Source organism: Lagopus muta, chromosome 16, assembly GCF_023343835.1.
Source record: "Lagopus muta isolate bLagMut1 chromosome 16, bLagMut1 primary, whole genome shotgun sequence".
In the NCBI taxonomy this organism is placed as follows: domain Eukaryota; kingdom Metazoa; phylum Chordata; class Aves; order Galliformes; family Phasianidae; genus Lagopus; species Lagopus muta.
The window spans coordinates 4,356,031-4,381,269 of record NC_064448.1 but is presented as its reverse complement, the minus strand read 5'-3'; the positions used below and the strand labels follow the sequence as shown (position 1 = coordinate 4,381,269).

General features: G+C 49.8%; 1 protein-coding gene across 7 annotated transcripts in view; it reads left to right on the top strand.

Moving 5' to 3' along the window:
• Nucleotides 1–1,801: 1,801 nt before the first annotated feature.
• The window catches only part of ZBTB46 (zinc finger and BTB domain containing 46), a 38,279-nt gene continuing 14,841 nt past the window's right edge, over nucleotides 1,802–25,239 (top strand). The window contains exons 1-5 of one of the 7 annotated variants that reach the window (XM_048962450.1): nucleotides 1,802–1,927; nucleotides 7,573–7,691; nucleotides 9,042–9,176; nucleotides 15,586–16,555; nucleotides 24,878–25,159. In XM_048962450.1, the coding sequence (XP_048818407.1) occupies nucleotides 9,123–9,176; nucleotides 15,586–16,555; nucleotides 24,878–25,159 (1,306 nt within the window). In that variant the 5' untranslated portion in view covers nucleotides 1,802–1,927; nucleotides 7,573–7,691; nucleotides 9,042–9,122. The other 6 variants (XM_048962449.1, XM_048962456.1, XM_048962451.1 and 3 more) reach the window with 6 other exon arrangements.

Sequence of the window (25,239 nt, the reverse complement as noted above, 5' to 3'; positions counted from 1 at the left end):
CTTTTTTCCTATTCGTTTATTTCCATGAGCGTCCAATTTATGAGGAGAAATCACATCATTTCTAAGGACAGAGTAATTGCAGTATTTACCTAAAACACAATACAAACTTCTAATTAAGGAGGGGAGGGAGCTACGTGTGATCAGCAGAAGGGGACAAAACCTTCTTGAGACCGAAGCTGCTGATGAATTCCAGGCTCCCCAGGCAGCTTCTGCCAGCAAAGACCTTGAGCAGGAAAAGGGATTTCATAGAATCATCAAATGGCCTGGGTTGAAAAGGACCACAGTGCTCATCCAGTTCCAACCCCCTGCTGTGTGCAGGTCACCAGCCACCAGACGAGGCTGCCCAGAGCCACATCCAGCTTGGCCTTGAATGCCTGCACGGATGGGGCATCCACAACCTCCTCGGGCAACCTGTTCCAGTGCCTCACCACGTGTGTTACCCATTGGTGACAGAGCTGGGAAATGTTCAGTGACGTGGCAGGTGTGCAGGAAGGGCAGGTGGCAGCGGGAAACTGTGCTGTGTTCAGCGTTTCGTAAGGCTAAAAACTGTCCTGTGTCGTAGGAAGAGCCAAGTTCTGCAAACTGATCATTTGCATTTTAATGGAACTCTTTCTAGGAAGGTGCTGTTTGGATTTCGTTGCAATATAAAATAAATTAGTAATTAAAAACACGCCGGAGCTGAAAGGCGTTTCGTTTTCATTAATTGGGTTTATTCGCGCGCTTTTCTGAATTCAAGGTACTGAGGTACGTGGGACAAAACGGGGGAGGAAAGCACGTGCCAGATACAAAAGCAGAAAGCACAGCTCTGAGATGGAGGCACCTGGCAGCACGAGCAGCAGCCGAGCGCATCGGATGAGGGAAGGAAACCACAGCCAGCACTTTCAGAGCTCTGGCACGCCGTTATCGCAGCAGCGACACCGAGGGCACAGAGCCCAACCCAGGGCTGGTCCGTTACCTGTGCGTTTCCCTAGGCTGGGCTGCAATCACAATATGTGAGCACCGATAAGCGGCCTGAAAGCTCAACACCATCCCAACAGCTCCACAGCCCGTCCTGCAGAACGTGACACGGCTGGGGGGCCGGGAGGGGCTCCTCGGGTGCTGCCCAACCCAGGGCCGAAGCCCGCAGGGCCACGGGCCACTCAGACCTCACGCGAGGCCCCGGCCCGGCCCACGGCCCGCTGCTGGGCCAGCTGGGGGAACCGGACGGCTTCCGGGGACACGACGGCCTATTTCTCCACACAGCCTGCAGCAGCCTTCGCCCCAGTCGTTCCCACCCGGCTCGGACGCGGCTCTGAAGGCCCCCCCGGCGGGAGGAAGCGGCCCCTCACACCTGCACCGCAGCCGGTGGGACTTCGCAGGACCGCGGAAAGGAGCGGTGGAGGACCGAACCGCGGCCCGAGCCTCAGCGCCGTCCCGGCGTGCCCCGCGCCGCCGCGCCCGGGGAGAGCGCCCCCTCCCTTCCCTTCCCTTCCCTCCCTCACTTCCGGTGTCCGGCAGTGGCAAAGCCGGCGGCGGCGCCCCCGCTCCCCCGGCGCAAGGGTGGCGGTGGGAGGGGGGGAGCAGTGGGCGGGGAGATGGGCGGAACTTAGAGGGGCCCGCGCGGGGCGTCAGCCAATCGGCGTTCTCCTTGAGGCGAGAAGGGGCGGGGACAGCGCCGGCACGCGCCGCGCGGCACCAGCCCCCCCCCCCCCACCCTCCGCGCGCCCGAGGGAGCGGCGGGAGCGCGCCCGGCTGCCCCCCCCTTTTCCCCCCCCCCTTTTCCCTCACTCCCTCATCCGACTTCACCCCCCTCACCCCCCCCTCCCCCTTCCCCTTCCCTCCCGCCGGGGGGAGGCTGAGGCGCGGAGTGACCGAGGGAGCGCGGCCGCTCCTTCCTCCTCCTCCTCCTCCTCCTCCTCCTCCTCCTCCTCCTCTCCATGGGGCCCAGGTAAGCGCGCGCCCCGCCCTGAGGCGATGGGGGCCGTCATGGCCGCCCCCCCTCAGCGGGCGCCCCGCTTTCCCCAACCCCCTCCTTTCCTCCCTATTACCACCGTTATCCCCCTATCGCAGCGCTCCATCGCGATCGATCCCCGCGGGAGGGGGGGGGGGGGGGTGGAGGTTCACCTCAGGGGGTGACTGCGGGATGGGGGGGTTCCACATACAGCGTGTGTATGGGGGGGGGGGGGGGGGGGCAGGGTTTAACCCCCCGGCCCTCCCCCTCTCCCTCCTCCCTCCCTCCTCCTCCCGCCCCCCCCTTCCCACAACCCCCCCCCCCCCTTCCCCGTAACCTCCAAAAGGGGAATTTTCCAGCTGGTAATTTCTGCTGCGTCAACACCCGCCCGGCTCGAGGCAGCGCGGTGCGGGGGGGGGGGGGGGGGGGGAGGGGGGGGCAACTCGGCACGGCCGCCCCGGAGCCCCGCGCGGGGCCCCGCCGCCCCCGGAGCCGCACAAGTTGGAGCGAGAGTTTGTCGGGAGCCCCGAACTGCCGCTCGGAGGGATGAGGGTAACGGTGCTGCGGGGCTCCCCGCGTCCCTCCGCCTCTCTTTTTTCCCCCCTCTGTTTCCCCCTTTTTTTCCCCTCTTTTTTTTTTTTTTTTTCCCCTTCTCTCTTCCCCCCCTTTTTTTTTTCCTCCTCTTCCCTCCCTTTTTTTTTCTTTCTTTTTTCCCCCCCTTTTTTCATCTCCCCTCCCCCCTTTCCCCCCCTTATTTTTATTTTATTTATTTATTATTGTTTTTCCTTCATCCAGCCCCGTTTTGGGTTATTGTCTCCCCCTAAAGCCCGGCTCGCAGCGCCTCCATTTTAATTGCGGGCTGACATGGGGGAAGTGACCCTCTTTTAGAGATAATGACAACACGCAATAATAACAACACCCTTAGGGGAAAAAGCAAACAAACCCCAAAGCCGATCCCCGCTCCCGTGAGGGCTGTGGGTGCCCCCGTGGGGCTGTAACAAGTGCGGTGCCCTCTGCTCTGCCCCCACCCCACACAAAGTGCCCCCCGGCCGCCGCGGCCCCTTTGTGTCAGTGCCCCCACTGACAGCTATAGGGCCGGGAGGAGCCTTCTGCCCCGACGCTGTATCTCTGGGTTCTCACCTGACCACGGGAGGACGAACAAAGGGGCACTTGAACAGTTCGGGATGGATTCCCGACGCTGTTTGGTTGTGCGGTGGCTGCGATGCACTTGGCACGCCGGGCGACGGGCGGCATTGTTTGCGGCGGTGCCGGCTGGGAGCTGCGTGCTTTGCGGGCAGCACCTGCACTCGAGTTGTGCGTCTGCATTTCGGTGGCAGTTCGATCCGATCCGGGTCCGGGTCCCGGCTCTGAACTCCATAAAGTATTCATTATGAGTGCGGTGCTGCGCTCGGAGCTGCTCTGCTGTTCTTGCATTGCGTGCATCTCGCGAAAAGGTGAGGGAGGAAGAGGTGAGGGAGTGCTTTTCCTTTTATTTCCCCACGAAGAGCTGATGTTGCCCAGGAAGAGCGATGGATGAACTCGCACAGCTCTCCCACTTGCACCCACACCTGGCTCGCCATGTCTCTTACAGCAGCTTTTAATGGCAAACAGATAGCGACTTTCCCGTGGCAATCCTGCCCGGGTTCCCTCGCTGTTTGTCAAGTTTTGTGTTGGGAAATCCTTCGTGCTGGGGTGGGGGAAAAAAAGCACAAACTGACCAAGGGTGGGGTGTATCGTTAGTCACAGTGCTTTCACTGTGGGTTTGTCACTTTCTGGTGCTGTTCCGGGGGCTGGCAGAGCTCACACGATCGCTCTCATGGAATCGGTCGTAGCGCAGCACCAAACAGAACCCAACGAGGATGTTCTGATCCTTCTGATGCTGAGCGGTTATTTGTATATTTTAAATGCTGCTGCCTTCGAAAGCACGCAGGATTCAGGCTTTGAAAACATGACCTGTACGTGGGGTTCTTGGAGGAGGAAAATGGGCCACTTTTTCCCCGTGGTCTTTGTTTTCTGGGACAGCCGTACGACAGAGGAGATGTTCTTTGAGGGAGGGTTTTTTTCTTTTTTTAATGTTGGTTTTTATTTTTTCTGACTCAGAGCGCTCAGAGGAAACCCAGTTTAGCACCCCCAGCACTGCAGAGAAATGAAAGCTCTGTTACCTGCTGGCAGTCCGGCTGCTTCGCCTCCGATACTCCCCAACCAAATCTGGCTGCCTGCTCTCTCCTCTTGCACTGATCATTTCTTTGCAGATCTGTTTCTGCAGTTCCTGAGCAAAGTTTCCTGTCCTGCAGCACGGCTGCAGGCTGACACCCACCCAGCGGGACCGCAGCACATCAGCCCAGCTTTTCCCAGCACTTTTTCCCTTTTTGTGCTGCTCTTGGTGCCTGCCAGAGCACTCTGTCATGCTCTCTGGACTCCTGTTAAATTAGTAAAACCCATTCATGGTTGTTTGGTTGTTTGGTTGTTTGTTAATTATTTTTTTGCTCCTGTTCACAGGGGGGTTTCTAACTTAATGCCAAACAAAGGGGTGAAAAGAGGGCTTGGTTTGTCACTGCAGAGCGACCTGCAGCTGTTGTGCTCATCCCATGCACACATTGTGATTCCCAGCAGCCAGCAGGTTGTGTGCATTGCGCAGAGCATCGGACACTTTGCAGGAGGGGTTAATTCTGTGCTTGTTGTCTTGTTGCACTTGTTGTATTGTTACTCCTGCCTGAGTCAGCACACGGCTCACCTGTGCTGTGTGTGTGGGATATTTGGGGCTTACAGTGCCCAGAAGGTGAAGGGTGCTGGGGGATGGAGGTGGAGGGAGGTGAGGACAATGGCACAGTGAGAACCCTGGGGTTACAGTTCCACTTTATTCCTTCAGAACATCTCTTTATTCCTCCCTCTTGTTTTGTCCAAGTGGCACCTTTGCATTTGCAGCCCCTTACCCTGAACTGCTGTCGGGTTTTCCTCTTTTTTTCCCCCAAGAGCTGTTTTCCTCTTGGGACCCATCCCATCCCATAGCTGCTTGTGGAGTGCTGGGCTCCATCAGCTGCTTCTGCAGAGCAGGGATGCCTTCTTCACTCTCCTCTCCTAAAACACTGTGGAGTATGTTGATGAAAAATCACAGATATGCTAAAGATGCTCTTTGTTAACGCAGTGCAGCCTGAGGTCCTCACTGCACCTCCTCACAAACGAGCAGCCATTCCCTGAGCAGTTCCTTCAGCTTGCTTTTCTTCAAGTATGTTCAAGAAACATCAGGTTGTGTTTTGGCTGCTTGTGAAACGTTGGTGCTGAGTGCCTCCTGTGCACTGCAGGCAGGTCACGGTCCTGGACAGCAATTCTAATGAGATGGAAAGGCCTTCCACTTGGAGGTGTTGGGTTGCATAGAGGTGAGGACACACGCAGGCATTGGAGCAGTGTAGCTTTGCAGGTAGCTGGCAGCTGAGAGCCTCCTGCTGCCATGCTCTGCAGCCTGACTGCCGCCCTCGCATTGGTCATCCTGCACACACTGCATGTTGCCTGACTTTTGCTTTATGCAGAGCTGAGGTGGGGTCTTCTGTAAAGCAGGGAGGACACAGGACCTCAGAAATATTCCACAAACACAGCCACTGGCTTATGTGTGGATTAAATAAACTTAGTAACAAGAATGTTGGAGCTCATGCCAAGAACTTAGCTGCTTAAGAACCCTACTTAGAAAAGTGAGCAGGGTTTTACATATTAAGGAATATGTTTGTACCTGCGTTCACTGAAACCCATAGCTGCCTTCCATCATTTTTGTCTTCTTGTATTCAGAGTCCCTGTTCCACCCGAGCTACTTCTTATATTTCTCAACTTGTGGTTAGTATTTCAGGATGAAGACACTAACAGAACTCACACCTTTTGTACTAATATACCTCTGGAGGAAATGCCTTTCTCACCAGTGCTCTGTAACAGAAGAATCAATGGTCTGTGTTGGTCATTAGCACTTAAAATACCCAAACCTGACACCAACTAATTAAATCCTGATAAAAGAGGTAATCGGGATGCAGTGCTCCTAAAGTGCTGCTCCACAGTGCAGGAGGATGAGGTGCACAAGAGCAGCTCGCTGCTGTTCCTTCCCACAGCCGTGTGTCTGTCCTGCCTTCGTTCCTCTTCTGGGTTTGATCAACTGTTATGGGATGGGGAGGAAAAAAGATCAGGTTGACACTGAAAATGTGGAAGGGACGCCTGCCCAAGGCACTGAGTGCTGTACCAGGAACCACAAGCACAAAAGCTGCAGAGCACCGTGTGTGTTATCTGCTGGTGTGGTCCCGAATCCTGTGTCTCTCTTCTCTCTTTTAGGTGCCCTTTCCCCCAGCTCCCCCCACACTTCCCTTTCAAAATCACCTCGCGATTCTTCCTCCTTTCCCTCCACCCTTTATACGTTCTGGGTTTGGGAGTTTTAGCAAAGATCCCCTCACGAAAAAGCCAAAAACCCAACGAGAGCATTTTGGGGGAAGCTCCCAGCAGGGTAATTCCCAACATGACGTGCCTTAACCCTCTTTTTCTCCGGTGCTTTTTATGTTGGGTTTTGGGTAACAGAGACACAAACGTGACGTCTTTTGCTTCGGTTATTTTCGTGACTGCACTGTGAGCAGGAGCTCAGCTCTTGCAGGAGTCAGTGGCACTGGGACAGGTAAGCTCTGCTGGTCCAGCCGTTGGGCTGTCGGAGGAGCAGACAGACAGACAGCTGAATTCTTACCTCTCTGGTGTCACCGGACCTCTTGAACCTCAGTGCTTGCTTTGCCATTGGCTGTTTGCTGTGCCCCACACAGCTGGGGATGGAGGGGCAGAGCTGGAAGCTGAGAGGAGATGGATGAGGGAAGCACGTGGATATTTCCACCCCGTGTTTCCTCCGTGTGTGCAGAGAGGTGTGCGCACGGTGCCCTTTCAGAAAGCTGCATCCTGTTGCATTAGCTAACAGTTGGAATGTGTTCTTTCTGCCTGCGTTGCTTTTCTGGTGGGCACTTGTGTCTTTTTCTACAGCTCTGTGGCTTTTCTTCAGAACGTTTGACTGTATGTAAAGAGGAAGAGGCAGCTGTGTGCTCTGTGGCCGTGGGTGCTGCCCTGTGGCTCAGGCACGGCGCTGCCTTTCGGAGGCTGTGATTCAGCAGAGATGAGCAGGAATAGAATTCAGATGTCTCCGTTCTGTGCAGTGCAGGGTTTCTCTGTAACCTCAGGCAAATAGTTTGGTTTTGGGGTGGCGGTGGGAACGGCTGTAACAGTGAGGTCGGGTTGACATTAACCCCCTGCGAAGGGTGTGTGTCGCAGTTGTTGTATCAACGCTAATTAAATCTTTATGCTGCTAATTAGAACACACAACATCGATGGGACATCTTCAAGCAGCTTGAGGAAGTGTTGTTTTCTGCATAGTTCCTCAGAGCGCGTCGCTCTGGAAGCGTGGCCAGAAGTTGTCAGTTAAAATCTGATGTTGAACTCCAACTTAATGCAGGAGCTAACTCGCTTTCCGTGCTCGTAGTTGTATAAATACTTCAGAATGTTTCACATTTGAGCTGGGAAACTGTCTTGTAAGCGTTGCTTTACCTATTGCTTGTAATTAAGTGACAGTTCTATTTTGCTTTACGTTAGTGTAGATTTTCACTTTTCCTTCCTGTTCTTTCCATTCCCAAACACAGGACATCTGAAGAACCTCGTGGAGCTCCTTGCCATCTTCCTTCCCCCACCAAACCATGCACCATGCAGCTGTGAAACATCGCGGCGCTTTGCTTCACTAACAGAAAGGACCCAAATAGTGGTAAGTTCAGAGCATCCAAAGATATTGCTGTCGCGTGGTAATGGGAAGAGAGTATCCAGAGGGTGCCTTGTTAGTAAGGCTTCCAGGTTGTAAATAAAATTTGGCTTGAAATTGATAACAAAAGCTGGTTTAGAAGTGGAACCCAGTGTATAGGTTAGAGAAATACCTATGGCTGCTGTTCTGCTCCTACCTAATGGTGGGGCTGCCTCCATTAATCACCATCACTAGGTTTTGTCCCTTCCATGAGACGTGGCAAACAGGTGCAGAATGCAGGGCAAAGGGAAGGGAAGAGCAGTACAAAATAGGACAGGTCTCAGCTTTGCTGTGTTTACCAGACCGTTCTGGCTTACATGGGACAGGCAGTAAATGGGGACTGTAGCGATCCCAAGTCTGAGTGAAAGTGCAGATTAATTTCATAATGCACTAACGGGGTCGTTTCCCACATCTCAGTGTTGGTTGTGCCCTCCCTGCTCTTCTTGCTTTTTTCCCCTCTGTAACTGCCTAAATAAAAGCACTGTCAAGAGCCAGCCAACACAACTGCAATGGAGAAGCAATCAGAATTAGGCAGAGGCAAGACTTGGCAGTCAGAAATAGAGATTAAGAACAAAGTCAGTGGTATTTGCTCGAATTGGGTTATATTTGTGTATTTGTCTCAAGATTTTCACAGTTCTGCTCGTTGCCATAAAAATGCTTGGCTCTTCCTTTTTGCTTCATTTGCTTATTAGATTCATTATTTGGCCATTCATAATGCCATTAGCTCGTAGTGGAAAAGCTTTCTTCATTTCTATTTTCTGGTGTTTTCTTTGCGACAGATTTTCAAAATCTGGGGATTGTTTTGCCTCATAACCTGGAATGGCATCAGCCACAGGAGCTGTTCCTCCCGTGTTCCAAGAGGAATATCCTGAGCATTCCTTTGCAAACACGGGTTTTGTCAGGAGCTCCATTGGCAGCTTTCAGCCCCAGTATTTGACAGGTCACATAAGGTGAATCAGTGCCCCTTGGGCCACGGATGTCTCTTTGAAAAGTCATTAAAGTGAGAATGTTTTCAAAAGCTACCAAACAGGAAACACTGTTGTTTCGTAGATCTGTTTGAAGTCTTAGTATCCAAAATTAGATTATTTTTTCCCATACTTGTAAGAAGTAACTTGCTGACACTACTGCAAGAAGGTAACCTGGCTTTAATTACCTTTAATGTGTAGATATGATTTGAGTCATCATCTTTCTGTTCGTTAGATCGTACGTAGACCTTTTACACATGAGTCTGGGGGGAAGGACTTCAACCTGTGCTGCTGCTGGTCAGTGATCTTGTTGTTCAGTGCTAATAATGTCTGGGTTTGTCTTTTATTATAGCTCTGTCATTCTACAAGAGTTCATCCCAGTGCTGTTGGAAGGCCAAGAGCAGGGCACTGCTGTGCTGCCCTCAGACTGTTGATGTCCTCAGCTGCTGCAGGAGAAGCACCAGAGCTGGAACCCAGTTTGTTACTGGTAAGCAGTAATTTTCTGTTTGGTTTTGCTTTTTTTTTTTTTAATTTAAGTTTCTCTTAAAAGACCACTAAAAATCTTTTCACTAATTGTTGATTTAAGAACACTACAGAGAAACCAACATCTCTGGTGGCTTTTCTTTTTTGAATTCTGCTTTCTAGTTGCTCTCCTTCCACACTGAGGAGGCCAACAGTTTTTCCCCAGCTTTCATTTTCTTGTGAAGTTCTTCATGCCCTGTGGAGTTGATGAAGGTTAATAAATGAATTTCTCTAAGTTACCCTCAGCAGTCCTGTTGTCCTGCTATGTTTCTGTGCCTACAGGTTCTGCAGGCTGGAGCTGGCCCAGCAGATCAGTGGTCTGACAGGTCCGAAAGCTGTGGAGTGGGATGTGAGATATTTAATGATAGCTCTGTTGTTCTGGGTTCTGCTTACCAGGGTTAGGATTAGGTTTTGTTTCTGGTTCTTGCTCAGGTTGCAGAAGCCCAGCTGTAGCAGCAGAATGAAGAGCTGGGAGCTTTCTGAACGTCCTTATTCCTCTTGCTGAAACTGGCCTTCCTCTAGTTCCTAATTGCATTTAGATCTGTGTATTTTCACAGCAGAAGCAATTGCAGCCTGAAGGCGTGGTCTTAAACATACTGTATGTCCTAACAAACTCTATACCCACACAGATGGGGGTGAAATCCCTTTACCTGCACAAACACTTAACAGGGAGTGAGCTCTTGGCTGTGTGCTGCAGGTGCTGGAGTGCAGTGCTGCAGCTCGTGGGCTCCTGGGCATTACCTGCTGCACAGATGGCCAAGAGGAGCTGCTGCCATGGGTGGCATTGGCTTCAATCATAGAATCATAGAATGGTTTGGGTTGGAGGGGACCTTTAAGACAATCCGGTTCCAATGCCCTGCAGTGGTCAGGGACACCTCCCTCTAGGCCAGGTTGCTCAAACTCCCATCCAGCTTAGCCTTGAATACAGATGTTTTCACGAATCCCCATCAGGCAGATGTTAACAGCAGTCAGTGAGAATTGAAGGGGCTCAAATCTGATGGTAAAAATGCACTTAGGCAATGCAGCTGTGGGGTTGGTGGTGGCAGTGAGGCGTCCTGTGTTTTTTTGTTTGTTTAAGTTCACTGAAAAACATAGGACCAACTTAACATCGTGCTGATTTCTCGAATCAAAGTAGAAGAATTTCTCTTGTGGCAGCTGTTCATGTTCATAAGCTGTTACTTCTACCTACTTTGAATAAAACCGAAACAAATACAGTCTTGGAGGACGCAGTATAAGGAAATGAAAGCCATCCTAGTAGCTCTGTGCCCTTCTTCAAAGGCCCTTGTGAGGTAACCCTTCAGCTGGGAGCTGCACCTCTGAAGAACCCAGGTGCTGTCTTTGCGGGGAGTTACGACCCACTGATGTCCCAGTTCTTCCATTTTCTCTCCCATTTGGAAGGATATTCCAAGTACAGGGCACTGTCCTTTTCAGCCATTAAGGTTACATTGTGATTTTCTTCTCTTTCTTCCCTCCAGCACAGGGTGCGTAGATGGGAGGAATCCTCTGTATTTCTGTTGTCTTTAATTGGGTAAAAGTGAAACTCATGCACTCAGAACCTTGTGTGAGGGGGAGGTCAGTCCAATCTCACCTTGCAGAGCTCTTTTGGAGAGGAATTCAAACAATGTTGGAATGTCTTGGGAGTGGAGATACGGAGGACGTGGGGAAGCAGCCTGTGGGGTGTGTTTGTTTTTGGTTTTTGGCGGTGGGCTTTCCTTTGTATCGCAAAGCTTCCCAGTGAATTTCAGTTCCTCCTTAATCTGTTTTTCTTTTTCTCTGGAGAGAAATGGGGGAGGAAACAGCGCATTTTTGGTGAGATTCCAGTTGGCCTGTTTTCCCCAGGGAGCACGGAGCCGCTGGAGGAGCGTGCTGCTTGGTGCTCCCAAACCAGAGCCCTCTGTGCTAAGGGTGGAAGCTTACATTAAGAAAATGGCACCAGGCTAAATGCCATGGGGTTCAAAATCTTGTTTTTGTGAGACAGCAAAAAATATTTTCCTCTCGTACAGGGCTCTCAATTGCTGAGGAAGAACTGTAGTCCGTTTTTCCTGCTGCTTTCTGTCGGAGTGAAGGGAATGAAGCGCTTTGGAGTTTATTTTTGTCCCCGCTGTTTCCCAAGGGATGGGATGGCGAAGGCTTTCATCTGTGTGCTGCGTTTCTTCTCCGTGGCTCTTGGTCAAAATTGAAATAATTTGCTGAGTTTAAGGCACTACTCGTTTGAACCCCTTAATTGAGAGATTTTGGTCGGGGGACTTATTCCAGGTATGTATGCAGAGAGCTTGGCTGTGTAAGCGTCACTGGCTCTTCTTTTTGCCAGAGGTGAAATTCACTTTAAGTGAATATTCTGTTTGCTCAGACTGTTATTATGCCATCAGGTGATATTTTCGTGTACAAACAACTGTACTGCTAATGCAAAATAAACACTTTCCATAAACGGTGCGTTTGTACAGCTAGGTTCGTTCCAGCTGGGGTTAAAAGGTGTATAAATTCTTAATGCTGGCTTTAAGACCAGAGCTTTGACAACATGAGAAACAAAAAGCTGCCCTGTATCTTGGCAGAAGTTGGCAGGAAAGGGATGATTAAATCTGCTCGCTGGTTCTTTTTGCTGTGACATGCAAGTGCTGTTTGTTTAGGGATGATTTTTCTAGTTATTTCTAGGAAAGCAATAGAATTATGGTACTCTCTGTAAATTGACTTATGGAGAAAGCCTGCTCTCCTACCATTTATTTAGTGGAAAACCTACAGATGAGCTCTTACGGTTCATTGGCTTCTTGGAAAGCTGTGTTGGGCCGTGTGCTGTCACCAGAGGCCCAAGCCAGAATAATTCCAGTAGGTGTTCAGCTTTGAGATCCTTCGCTGCGTTAAAGAGACCTGAGATGAAGCAAAAAATGTAGCGTTGAACGTTGGGGTCCATCTCCAGCAATCTGTGCTACACTGCCAGCAGGACTTGGGGAGGCACTGCCTCTCTGAAGAAACCCTTCCACTGCATCTTGTACGTAGAGATAAACATTTTTACCAAAAAAAAAAAGAGGAAAAAAAAAAGCCTGACACCAGCCAAGGGGCCACAAAACAGCGTGTGAAATTGGAACAGAAGAGCGTGGGGTTTTGAAGCTTCCTGAATTTTTAACTACTAGCAAATTGCCTTAAATTTAACTTGGATTAATTCCCTGGTGCTCCTTGACATTAAACGGGTGTTCTCGTTTGACATGGGTAGACAGAAAACTAATTAATTCCTCTGAATTTGAGGCGTATTTAATTTTCTCCCCCAAAGACCTCTCATTTAAAAGGTACAAGGCTGTGACAAATGTTGGGTGGGGGGCGACGTGTGCAGGGGGCAGACCTTTAGCCAGGGAGGACCAAGACATCCCCAGCAGCAATTGTAGGCACTCGTGTCCACAGGTAATCAGTAAAACTCCACGTCTTTCCTTGCACACTCAGAACTGCTGACACAGAACCTCCTCCCAGTGGAGGGCTGCTGCTCTTTGCAGTGGGTGTCTTCCCCGCTCACCTCTCTGAATACCTAGGATTTAAGTACTTTGGAACAAAGATGAGTTGTCATCATTTGCACAGGGCATCTTTGCGTTGTTTTAACATGCATTATTATCTTCTTTTTATTATTTTAGAACGTCAGATGGCTTTGCTTTCCTGTCCAGAAGGCACCTCCAGCTCTTGTCCCCAGCCCTTGGGGATGTGGGCATGCACAGGGCTGCGTGGCTGCAGGGTGTCTGCTGTCAGGAGGCGGGAGGGAAGCCAGGGAGGAATCTTTTATTATTTTTTGTTCTGTGGTTAGTAAAAAATCTCTTGATAGGAAATTAAGTCAGAGGGAAGCTATTTCATAAACAAGCTAGCAAGTGCTTCATCCATCAGAAGCGGTGGATTAGTCAGTCTGCTGCTCAAACTGCTCTGCTCTAAAGCGAAGGTAGAAGGAGACAAATGCCTAATCCAGGTTGCTGGCATAGGCAGCTTTAACAGGGAATGAGGTGTATCTGAAACAGGCTGCTATCAACAGAAGGGGAACCCAGCCATGCACTGAGCTAAGCTCAATGAACATCTAAAGTAGTAAAGAAAGAAAATCTCAAGCAATCAGGGTGATTTCTAGCTGCAGGACATTAAAGAAGAAATGCAGGAAAAGCTGTTGTTGCATTAAAGCACAATGAAGATATTGACAGATATTCCAGATGCTAATCTGTATTAAATTGAGGAAGAGAAAGTTACCTTGCAGGAGACAATTCTTTTTCCAAGCAGATCCAGGGAGATTCTATCTTGGAGCCTGGATTTTGTTACCTGTGAAAGAAGAGCAAAAGGAAGTGCCAGATCCGGAGCCTTGGGATCATTGCGTGGCTGTGTTGTGAGATGTCTTGCATCTCCCTCAGCATCACGTGGCTGCGGCAGCTGGTGGAGGCAGGATTGATGATGGACAACTCACTTGATCCTGCGTGGCAATTCGTATTTCCTGAGGGAGCAAAGCCGACTACTCAGCTCCTAAAAGTAGATGCAGCAGTGGTTTCTGGAATAAAGACAAAACTGAACTGTCACTCTGCCTTTGTAGGTGGTTCTCCCAAAGGTGGCTGTGAAGCAGTGGCAGCCACCTTCAGTGCATGGGTTAGAGAGCATCTATGCTTCCTGGGTCTGACAGGGCCATTCCAGGCCTTCAAAGGTCATTTTACAGATCAGTTCTTCATGTTCTTGCTCCTCAATTCTGACTCTTGGTTGTGTATGTATTTAGATGGAGGTGGCCAGAGCTGAAGTCTCCAGATAGGTCTCTATGTTACATATGTAGTAGCATTTGGATAGTGTAGAGCCACACTGTATTGACCACCTTCACGTGAAGATAAGCTTCTTCATGTCTTTAATTCTACAGAAGAGCTGCACAGAGTTGAAGCACATAAATCCCAGTTCTGCCTGTTGGTGTTGCAGGAAGGAGCATGGGCCTTCCTTTTTGATGGAAGCCAATGGCTTTCAATGATGAGAGACCAGCTGCTCTCACAAATTAGCACTCCTGACCCTGCTGAGGAGACAGCCCCATTCCTACAGAACGGAGGAGGTCTGTGCAGGCAACAGCTGCATAACTCAACCTTGTGAATCGTCAGGTGGAGCTCTAGCAGGGAGATGCTGGATGTGTGTTCTGTGGGCTCGTTCTCCAGCCAACAGTGTTGGCTCAGCTGTTGGCTTCTGGAGGTTGTATTAATAGCACAGACAGGGGCACGGATCTTGGATATCTGTGTTCCCCAGTGCTGGAAACCCTCCTGCACACATCAGTGAGCTTTCCCTATCGTGGCTGCCCTAGGCCTGCCCACTGCTGCTGCTTGGTTTGAACAGATGGGACTGAATGTGAACTGTGTGTGTGTTGAAAAGTTGCTGCAAACTCGCTCAGCCTTGTTGGCAGCACTTATATTTAATCACATACCCTTTGGGACTGGGAGAGCTCAGGGTTGTGTTCTCACAGGGACTTTGTTTTATCAGCAATCAGCAGTGTCCTAAATCCAGGATGTGCCTGCCCGTGGTGACACTCCAAGCACACACACGTTTTACAGTTGTGTGTTGAGATGTGGGCCTCAATATCAGCTTCACAGTTGGAGCTTCTTACGCTGGGACAAATTCAAGTTTTTGGAGGAAAGGAATGGTTATCCCTCACCACTGTAGGGTTGGAGCACCTCTCTTATGAAGAAAAGCTGTGATTTATTGCATTTTTTCACCCAACATCTTAGGCTGGTGGGGAAAACTTGGGGATGCAAAGCCAGGGAAACAGCAGGTTTTACTGTGAAGTTGTAAAGGTTGTGCTTGTTAGTAGTTGAGCTTCAAGTGAAATTAATATCATAGCTCTGATCCATTGCTGGTTTGGTTCGGGTGGGGAATTGAAATATTGTGATCCGTGGTCTCAGATTTTGCCTATTGCTTTTCTGACTTGAGAGCAGTTCACAGCCCCTCAGCAAGGGCAGTAGCTGCTTTCAGTCAGCTTGTGCTCTTGGGGGATTTCAGCTATTCCTGCTCTCATAATGCTTTTTTCCATGAGGAAATTTTGTTTCAGTGATTTCAGCATGATTTCATGTGCCCGACTTGTATCCAAACCCAATCGTACTGAACCCAAACAGTGACAATCAGTGGCTGTTCTACCCCAGTAACTCCAGACAGGTTTTCTTTCAGGTCTGTAACAACGTAAAGAAACGTTTCTCTGCGATATTTTGAGGGGATGTAGGACTGAGCTTCACATTCAGTCCCTTTTAACAACAATTATTTGAAGTATGCTCCACATCATGAAGGTGGACCCCTTCTGGGCAACTCTTGTATTCTGCAGGGCATGTTCAAGGTGCACCTGCTATTGAATGTGGTGCAGTTTGGGACTGATCTGAACTTGTTTGGATGTTTCCTTCTCCTTGCAGGACTTGTGGAAGAGGAAACACAAAGACTTCCAAATGAATAACCGAAAGGAAGATATGGAGATTGCCTCCCACTACCGGCACCTGCTTCGGGAGCTCAACGAGCAGCGGCAGCACGGCATCCTTTGCGACGTCTGCATCATCGTGGAGGGGAAGATCTTCAAGGCTCACAAAAACGTTCTGCTCGGGAGCAGTCGCTACTTCAAAACGCTGTACTGCCAGGTACAGAAAACCTCCGACCAGGCCACGGTCACCCACTTAGACATTGTCACTGCACAAGGCTTTAAGGCAATCATTGACTTCATGTATTCTGCACACCTAGCGCTGACCAGCAGGAACGTCATCGAGGTGATGTCTGCTGCCAGCTACCTGCAGATGACGGATATCGTGCAGGCCTGCCACAACTTCATCAAGGCAGCTCTGGACATAAGCATCAAGTCAGATGCCTCGGATGACCTTGTGGACTACGAGCTGGGAGCCCCTTCCAGCAGCAGCACGGACGCTCTGATCTCAGCAGTGGTGGCTGGCAGGAGCATATCGCCGTGGCTGGCTCGGAGGACGAGTCCAGCAAACTCTTCAGGAGATTCTGCTATCGCCAGCTGCCACGAAGGAGGGAGCAGTTATGGGAAGGAGGATCCGGAACCAAAAACTGACAGCCACGAAGACGTTTCGTCCCAGTCGCTTTGGTCTAGTGACATGGGCTATGGGTCTTTACGTATCAAAGAGGAACAGGTTTCTCCCTCTCATTATGGAGGGAACGAACTGCATTCTGCCAAGGATAGTGCAATACAGAACGCTTTCTCAGAGCAAGGAGTGGGGGATGGCTGGCAGCCCACGGGGCGCAGGAAGAACAGGAAAAACAAAGAAACTGTGCGTCACATTACACAGCAAGTAGAGGATGACAGCAGAGCAAGTTCTCCAATGCCATCTTTTTTACCTGCCTCAGGATGGCCGTACAGCAGTCGAGATCCAAGTAAGTCATTCTGCTTGTGTGGCTGACATGAGAAAAGTTGAGTCAGTTGCATCTTTTCATGGTACAATCTTTTCTCTTTAGAGTTACGATGGCTGTCCTGCTTGCTTCGCCGACCACAGGCAATTAATAGATCCAGGGCTGCTGGTGATGTTGGGTTTGGTGTTTTTTTCCATAAGGACTTTAGAGAGAATGTGGCATTGAGCTCCCTTAGGCTGACTTGAGGAATTCAGGTTGTGATAGGGGTTAGCCTATGCTTCATTGCATACCAGAATCCAAGAGGGTTGGGTGAGATGATATATACGGCTCTGTTGTCAAATTCAGGTGAAAAAAGCAATATAAACATGGTGAAAGTCTGAATAGTCTTTATGGGCTGAAAAAGGATGTGTAAGTTGCTTGCATACCAAAGTTTGAATGTGGCTTTCATTGGCATTTAAATGAATGGGTAACTCTGCAAGTATCTTCAGAAGTATTACATTTTACAGTTATCTACTGCAGTAGGCTTGCATGTAATTATTCTAATTGGCTGATGATAAAATCTAAACAACTTCAGTTAGAAGAAAAATGTGAGATAACTTAAGATAACAGTGATTTATGATGAATCCTGGCTTTGCAGTGCACGTGTTCTAGGGTTGTTTGGAGCAGAGACTCAGTGTGGAGTGCCTGGAATGCAATTGGCACTCAAATGTTTTTCGTTTTCACTGCATCCCTTAAAACCAACTCAAACACTTGTATTTCTGTGAGGTGCGGGGGCTTGGGACAGGTATTTGAGGCAAGCCGTGCAGAAACAGAACTGCAGCACTGAACTCAGCAAGCTGCTTATAAATGGAATGTTCTTCAAGTTGTGCTTTTGAAAAGAGTGCCAAGAGTAGGAGATTGTGTTACTGGAAGCTGAATGATGTCTGCATCATTAAAGTCCTAATTGTCAGGGAATTGAGCAGAAGTGCCCTTTTCTTTACAGCTGTTTGCAGATGAGAGGAGCGCAGCTCCTGGTGTTGACTCAGAGCGGTGCTGAGCCAGCATGGTAACAGGCACAGCCCAAGAGGTTGTTGCAAATCTTGTCCTAAACGCAGTTTCCAATGAGAGAGGTGTTTGTGAAGATGGAAAAGGGCAAGCTGAGTGCTGGTGGCTGGGGGGAATTGCTTCAATATTCCACTCGTCCTGATTGAGCAAAGGGAAAAAGTGAATGTGAGGTGAGTGGAGTGCCAGGACTGAGCGGCACGGGGCTGCGTGTGTTGGCAGCACCTGGGCACTGCTCTGGGAGCAGCGTGGGGCTCTGTGAAATGGCCCTGCCGAACCTCAGCTCCTGGTTTTCCCTGTATTCACCAGCCTGGGAAGTAAGCAGAGATGAAATTCTTCCTTGTGTGCTGCTGAAGAGTGAGAACAAATGTGCAGAGAACGAGAGAACATCCCTGCTGCCCCAAACACCGCTGTCCCACTGCCTCTCTCCAGGCAGGAGGGTCTCTAGGTCTGCTGAACACTGCACAAGTATTCCCCATCTCCAGCAGGTGGAAGCAGCCCTCCTGCAGTCTGCTCTCTGCTGTTGCAGAGCTGCTGGGTTCCACCCAGGTTGCTTGTTGGTTCTTATCTCTCCAAAGCAGCCAAGGGGTGATCCACACTTAGCTCCAAGACGTGAAGAAAAATGGCACTTTTTTGGTGTAAAAACAGGTAATAACAATTGTCTGTGCTGTGTCACCAGTACTGGGATGTGTGCTTCACTCTTTAAATTCCATCTTAAGGCAGTGTTTGAATTTGGTAGTGTTGGGCTTTACTCTGTAAAGCAGCCTGCAGTTAGAAGCGTTCACAGCCACGCTGCAGAGAGCAGAGACAAAAGGATGCCCTGTGCTGAGGAAGTGGGTGCAGAATGCTCTTTCGTGAGTATGCTCAGAGGAAGAGTTACCTCAAACTGTGTTCTTTGAAGCTCCTTTATCTTTCTGGATCTGTTTGGTTATTTTAAGATGCTGCTTGTGAGATCTGCTAGCTCTGCATACGGGATAGCCTGGGTACCCTTTGAAAATGCTGTTATGCTAGAGGACTAGCACAGGCATTCCAGCAGCACAAAGCTAATTCAGGAGAATTAATCTTAAAACTACAGTGTTAGCATCTTCCTCCTGACATTGTGCCAGATAACCTCTTAGTCTTCCTTGCAATCAGCACCGCGTCTCAGCAGGACGCGAGCAGCGTTATGGAAGGTGGATCTTGCAGATGACACTGGCATCACACGTTTATTTCAGTGAGGGGTAGCAGCTGTAAGGGAGCACTTTGTGACACCGTAGAAGGAAACTCACTGCAGTCACTGAAAGTTTGCTTTGGAGACAGCTGTCAGCTCACTGCCGTTCAGTGCTGAGGCTTCTTGTGCTGGTGGCACATCTAGAGGGGCTGCCTGCGGTGCTGCTGGTGTTTTCAAAGCTCTCACTAGCAGAGCTGCTTTTGCCTTTCCATATGATGGAAAGCACTGCCACTTGGGGGGTGTCTCTGGAAGAATTCATTGATAGTTTCATTAACGTGTTACTTCAAGCACAGTCACTGAATCAGGAATTTATTCCTAAGGAAGTGCTCCCACGCGTCTTCTGAGTGTTTGCACCCTAAAGATGTAAGCGATCCTTTTTTTTTTTGTGCCAATTGACTGTGAAATGACACTAATTATTCTCTAAGCAGAACAGTCATTTTTAAAGACACTTGCAGCTTGGGAACTTCTCCCTTTACTTTGTTTAAATGCAGTGGAAATGCTCTATTCTGTAAGAAGAGCTTTACGTTACCCAGAGTGGTGACCTTATGGGAGGGGTGCACAGGGCTTCACCTTCTGACCGTATGGGTCTGATGTTTCCCATCCAAGTCTTTAACTCTGCCCAGGTGCCCTCTGTCGTGGAGGAGAAGCATGGGCACGTTTTTGGGTGATGCACTGATCATCAGAGCAGGGATCTTCTGTGGCTATGGGACACTGGGGATGTTCCAATGGGACAGCAGTCTGCTCACCTGCCCAGAATGTGATAATGTGTTCATCTGGAGTGATGGGAGGCTGCAGAATGGGAGGCTGCAGATGGGAGGCTGCAGAATGGGAAAGCTTTTCTCCTCTGGCTGTATTCATGTTATACTTGGGGTCCTGGCTGTGTGCATGTGTGCTGTGAACATCTGTGCACTGAGCACCTTTGGGCAGTGCCAGTGGTGGTGCTTCTGCTGTGCTGCTTGGCAAGTGTTCTGGTCGTGTGAAGGAGTAAGGGCCTGAAATACTGTGAGCAGGGGAGGAACTCGACATGGTGTTGGTACCTGAGGTTCAGCAGTTGAAACTCACAAGATCTTTGGTTTTGCAAAAATGCAGAACTTGTGGCTTTACTTACTGCTTATGAACAGTTCACTGTCCTCAGGAGCTGGTAGTAGAAAGGAAAGCAGAGCTGTCCACAGGCTGCTGCTCTCATGCCCCGGGCTGCCTGGTGGTGCTGCCTGGCTCTCTGTGTGGCAGCTGTGCCAGCAGCTACAAAAACATTTTGCATAGAGGCTGTGGGGAGAGCCAGCCCCAAGCTAATGAGCTATTGGGGTGCAGCTTTCATGGGAATAACGGTTCTGAGCTCTGCTATTAAAGGGTTAGTTCAGGTTGTTTTCAAATCTGGAGACCAAAGTCAGTGCTTTGCAGCCCGGCCGCTTGCCCGTGGCTACACCCTGGCTGCAAAATGGTTCCACCCTGCACGGCTTTAGCTCTGAGCTGTGTCCATTTCCTCTCCCCACCCCACGCTCCACGTTCCCTGGGCTCCAGAGCTCTCCTCCTCCTCTTCCTCCTCCCCGAGTCGCAGCCCTGATTCCGTTAATCTGCTTTAACTCCCGAGATCAGAGGCTTCCCCTCCGCTGAGTGCCCTTCTCGCTGGGTTCTGTTCCCTGTGCCAGGATTGGACCCATTGCCTCCTCACAGCTGTTCTGCTTTACCCTTCTGTACTGCAATTCCCAGCAGTGAGAAATGAAGGCTTTAGATTTTGGATCCCACTTTGAGATCATCTGTCTGCGCAGGACTTTCACTTTCGCCTTCGCAGCGATGCCTTTGTGTTCACACGGAGGAGGAATTCGTTCTTTAGATGCAGTGAACCAAAAATGAAAACTAATTGTGCCGTGTTGGTCTCAGATTTGATTTTGGTTCAGGGTGTTTTTTGGGAGAAGATTTCTTACAGGCACTTGTTTCATAAGATAAGTACTTGTTCTGAAGGATTTGGAAGGTACAGTTACTTGGCATGCTGTCACATGCAAGGACCACCTCAGTATTCCAATGGCAGTAGTTTCACATAGAATTAACTCACCCCTTTTAACCATTTCCATCATTTCAGACGTGATATTTTTTAAGATCCTCGGAGGAATGAAGAGGGTTTCCCAGCTGGTTTTTGCCTGCAGCCCATTGCTTTGAAGGAAACAATGCTGCAGATACAGCGGTGCTTGGAGAACATGTCAGTGCAAAGTTGGGTCGTGCTTGTGCAGAAGGGGAAAGCATTGCACATTAGAACCTGTATCTGCAGCTCCTGAACTGTGAATTTGGGGCTTCTTTGGAACATGGTGAGCATTATATCCGTGTGTGCATTACTGTGTTAGTGAAAGTGCTGCTGATCAGAACAGCTGTGGGTCGTGGCATCGTTTCTCTCTGTAAACACTGCCTGAGAACACTGGGCTTTGTCTGACAAGCAGTCCGTTGTGGCAGCGTGGTGAAGGATGGGCGCGGGGCTGTCAGAAATAGAAACTGGAGGGATATTTCTAGCAGCTGTATAAAGATTGTCATTTTTCTGATGGCCCGGCTGCTCCTGTTGTCTTTGCTCAGGAGGAAAAGGCCAGTATGCAAAGGCTTGTGTCGCTTGCATGTGAGGAGACCAAGCTGCATCTTCCTTAATCTGGGCAAGAAATGTCATTCCTGAAGTTTGAGGTATCAGAGGCGTGTCCAGATGCTCCATACAGATCCATGGGGCAGCTCAGAACACCATCATTGATTTCACCCAGCTTTTCTCTCAGGTCAGCACTCGGCAGCAGGAGGAGTTAATGGCCAGTGCAGGAAAGCTGAGTTTCAGTGGCCCCGCTTTCCCCTCGAGCTCCATTTCCACCCCCACGCTCTCCTGCAGTTGTTCTGGTGGAAATGTCTGTGCAACCATGGAGTGAACCAGATTGTGGAACTGATCTGGGATTAAAAATAAACGTTTTGTAATAAACTAGACTATTTTTAACGTCCATCAGTTCCTGTCTCAATTTCACTTTGCAACTATGCTAATGTTTGAGTACAACTGAAGGAGCAGCAGGGGATGCAGGAATGAGCGTTTGGGGATAAGAAAGCTGGTGTTGGCATCTCTTCCCTCACATCCCTCTGCCCTTTCTGCTTGTCACATTGTGAAGGAAACAGTGACATTTGCCACCCACCCCCCAGCTGCCATCCAGCTGTGTCAGAGCCACCAGGGACGGCACGGTGCCCACATTGATCATAGGTGGCTCCAGGGCTGTGTCCTGTGGTCATCGAGGACTTGGTGGCACGGAGCAAACCCTCAGCACGCTGTAGGATGGCACCAGACGGCGAGGAATGATTTGCTGGAATGCAACGGTGCCAGAAACAGCACGGATTCAACAAGGACAAATGCAAAGTCCTGTGCATGGCACGGAATAACCCTGTGCATCAGCACGGGTTGGCAGACAACGAGCGAGAGAGCAGCTTTGCAGAAAATGTGTTCTGGTGGTGCAAGCTGAGCAGGAGACTCGTGCCTGGCAGCCTGGGAGTGCATGTGTCTGGGCTGTGCTGTGAGGAGCAGGGAAGGGAGAGCACGCCTAAGGTGCAGGGCCCTGCCTGGCCATCTCCAGCTGCAGGACTGCAGACGCCGTGGGGATGGGCTGGAGGATGCTGTGTGTGAGGAGAGGCTGTGGAAGGGAGAGCACTGCTGGTCGTCTGTCTGCAGAAAGAGCCTTCATAGGAGACCTTAAAGACTGAAAAAGCAGTAGCTGAATAGTAGCTGAAGCTCCATAAACCAACAGAGAGGTCATCTGTTCTACTTCATCAGGATCAACAGCACGCCAGGAGTAACCTGTCTGTCTGTATGTTGGTTAGTGCCGTCTGTGGGAGCAAAAGGAGGAAGGAATCGGTCTTTTTCCTCTTTCTCTTAAAATAGCAAGCTTAATTATCTTTGGAAGTTACTTGCAGCATTCGTGCTTGAGCTGTATGAATAACTGGGTAACTTACATTGTTGTAACTGAAATACTCGGCATGAAATATTCTTGTATTTCATACACAAAGAGGGTGAAATCTTCTGTACCCTCACCAACCTCACCCTCACCAACCTTCATTTCACTTCAAGAGAAAATAACCTGGGATGTTGAATTGTAGAATAGAATCATTGGGGTTGGAAAAGAGCTCCAAGATCCCCAAGTTCAACCCCAAACCATCCCACCATGCCCACCGAGTGCCACATCTCCACAGTGCCTGGATGCCTCCAGGGGTGGTGATGGGCTGATGGTTGGACTTGATCTGGAAGCTCTTCTCCACGATTCTATGGGATGGAAGTGTTTTTCTGTGCATGATTGTAAAATGGTGGAGTGGAATATGGCCTCTTGCCTTGTGAGGCTGGAGGGAAAGAAGGCCGTTCAGGACTTGCAGCCTGGCAGAGCGTTCCCTAGCTTGAGTCCTGGGGATCAGCTGCCTTCAGCAGTTGGTGCACTGCATCACCTTGGTTTCCACACAGCCCTTCCCCAGGAGCTGCATGCAGAGCTGCTTCGCTTGTGGGCACCACAGCTTTGTTTCAAAGCTGAAAACTACCCGAAGCTGAATTCCTTACAGTGACAACCTTGATGCTGATGCACTGTAGTTGGTAGGCTGCTGGCTTGCCTTTGCTTTTCTGATGCCTGGATTTGTGACAAGATCTGAGCTTATTTATCTTTCAAGTAACATCTCTTCTTTTTGAATGGCAGTAGTGGTGCCACGTGTGGGTTTCTGTACTCAGGCTTCCAATGATCCTTTTTATCTTAGGTTTTTGTGTGTAAATATGAACTTTCCAAGCTAATATCAAAGTTTCAGGGATGCCTCTTTGGCTTTTTAAAACCAAAATCAGTGAATTATTAATCCAAGTCAACAGACTCATAAAGCTTTTCTAAAGCTTCAACGCTCCGGAAAGCAGGCTGGTGTAAGAGAATAACTACCAAATAATTAATTGCTAAGGAGACTAATAAGCTCAGCACTAATCCCAGGGCAGCTCTGGGGCTGGGAGTGGATCAGGGCATGGCCAAGGGCTGGGAGCTGCAGTGCTGCAGCACTTTGGGAGCGTGCTGCCCAGGTCTTGGTTTGTGTGCATCTGCAGAGCTGCAGGACGTGGTTGGATTGCTGGGCAGGGACGGATGCTTTTGATTCGTGTAATTCTTTGGCTCAATCCCATTAAAAGGAGCTGCATCCCAGAGAAAAGTGGTTTTGGAATCTCGGGGAGAGGAACTCGATGACTTTTTGGGTTTAGGTGTACAGAGAGTGTTTTGATGCTTATGTCACTAGGTGGATAGTTGATCAGGTTACTGCAGCTATAAATACTGGGAGCTCCAGAGCCTCTATTTCACCACCTGCCTCTAATCTTGACTTTTGAGGAACATTTAATGCATTGTTGGGGTTGCAATTAATCTGTGTGTGTTTTAGCAATTAGTGACTGTGTGCAGCCAGCAGCACGTCGTGAAATGTCCATGGGCAGCTCTGAGATGGCACAGGAGGAGGGGAGGGATCTGCTGCCCGTGGGGTTGGCAAACACCTGGATGAGGCTCCTGCAGCTGTCCCTGCTTTGACTGGGATGTGTTCCTGTTTCAATGCACTTTGATTTGCTTTCTTCACCCTCTATTGGGGCAGCTGTTGTGCTTTAAATTCTTGTAACTTCCCTTTACGTGGAAATGTTTGTAAAACAAACTTCATTATCTTGTAGGAGAAATGCATGTGCCTGTTAACGTCGCGCTCACTTGCAGAGGTAGTATGGAATATGTACCCAGCAATAAAAATCAAAGCAAGGATTCTTTGATTTGCTGATAGCGTGCAATTGGAGAAATCAAATGCAGATGGAGGAAGGTGCTCTGCTTCTGCAGGTGCCAGGCAGAGGAATTGCAGTGTTTGGAGCATTCCTGAGTGGCACAGCAACTTTTTTTTGTGGGTAGCTTTTTGATTCGTTGATTTGATTCGTGTTGATTCACATCAACAAGCACACTTAATCTGTTACAGGCTGTTCGCTCTTGGTGTTCAATACTTGCAGCAGGGGAAGCACTGGAAGGTCACCTTGTGCTCGGGGTCACAGATGGACATCAGGTGACATCAGGTGTACCCAGTGCGTCCTGCTGATGGCATCTCTCCCTGCACAGGTGCTGACGTGACGGCAGCAGAGCCCAGCAGCTCGGACAGCCGGGGGGAGCGGCCGGACCCGTTTGTGCACAGCGAGGAGCAGCTGCTGGGTGCTGGGGAGGGCAGCTACCTGCCGCAGCCCCCCCTGGACAGGGAGGATGCACTGCAAGCTGCCACCGTCGCCAACCTGCGCGCAGCACTCATGAGCAAGAACAGCTTGCTGTCGCTGAAGGCCGATGTGCTGGGCGACGACAGCTCCCTGCTCTTCGAGTACTTACCCAAAGGCACGCACTCTCTCTCTCGTAAGTTTGTGGGTTTGTGTTGTTTGTCTATTGGTGCTTGAAGTGGAAGCGTTGGCGAGAAGAAAAAACAACACGGGTCG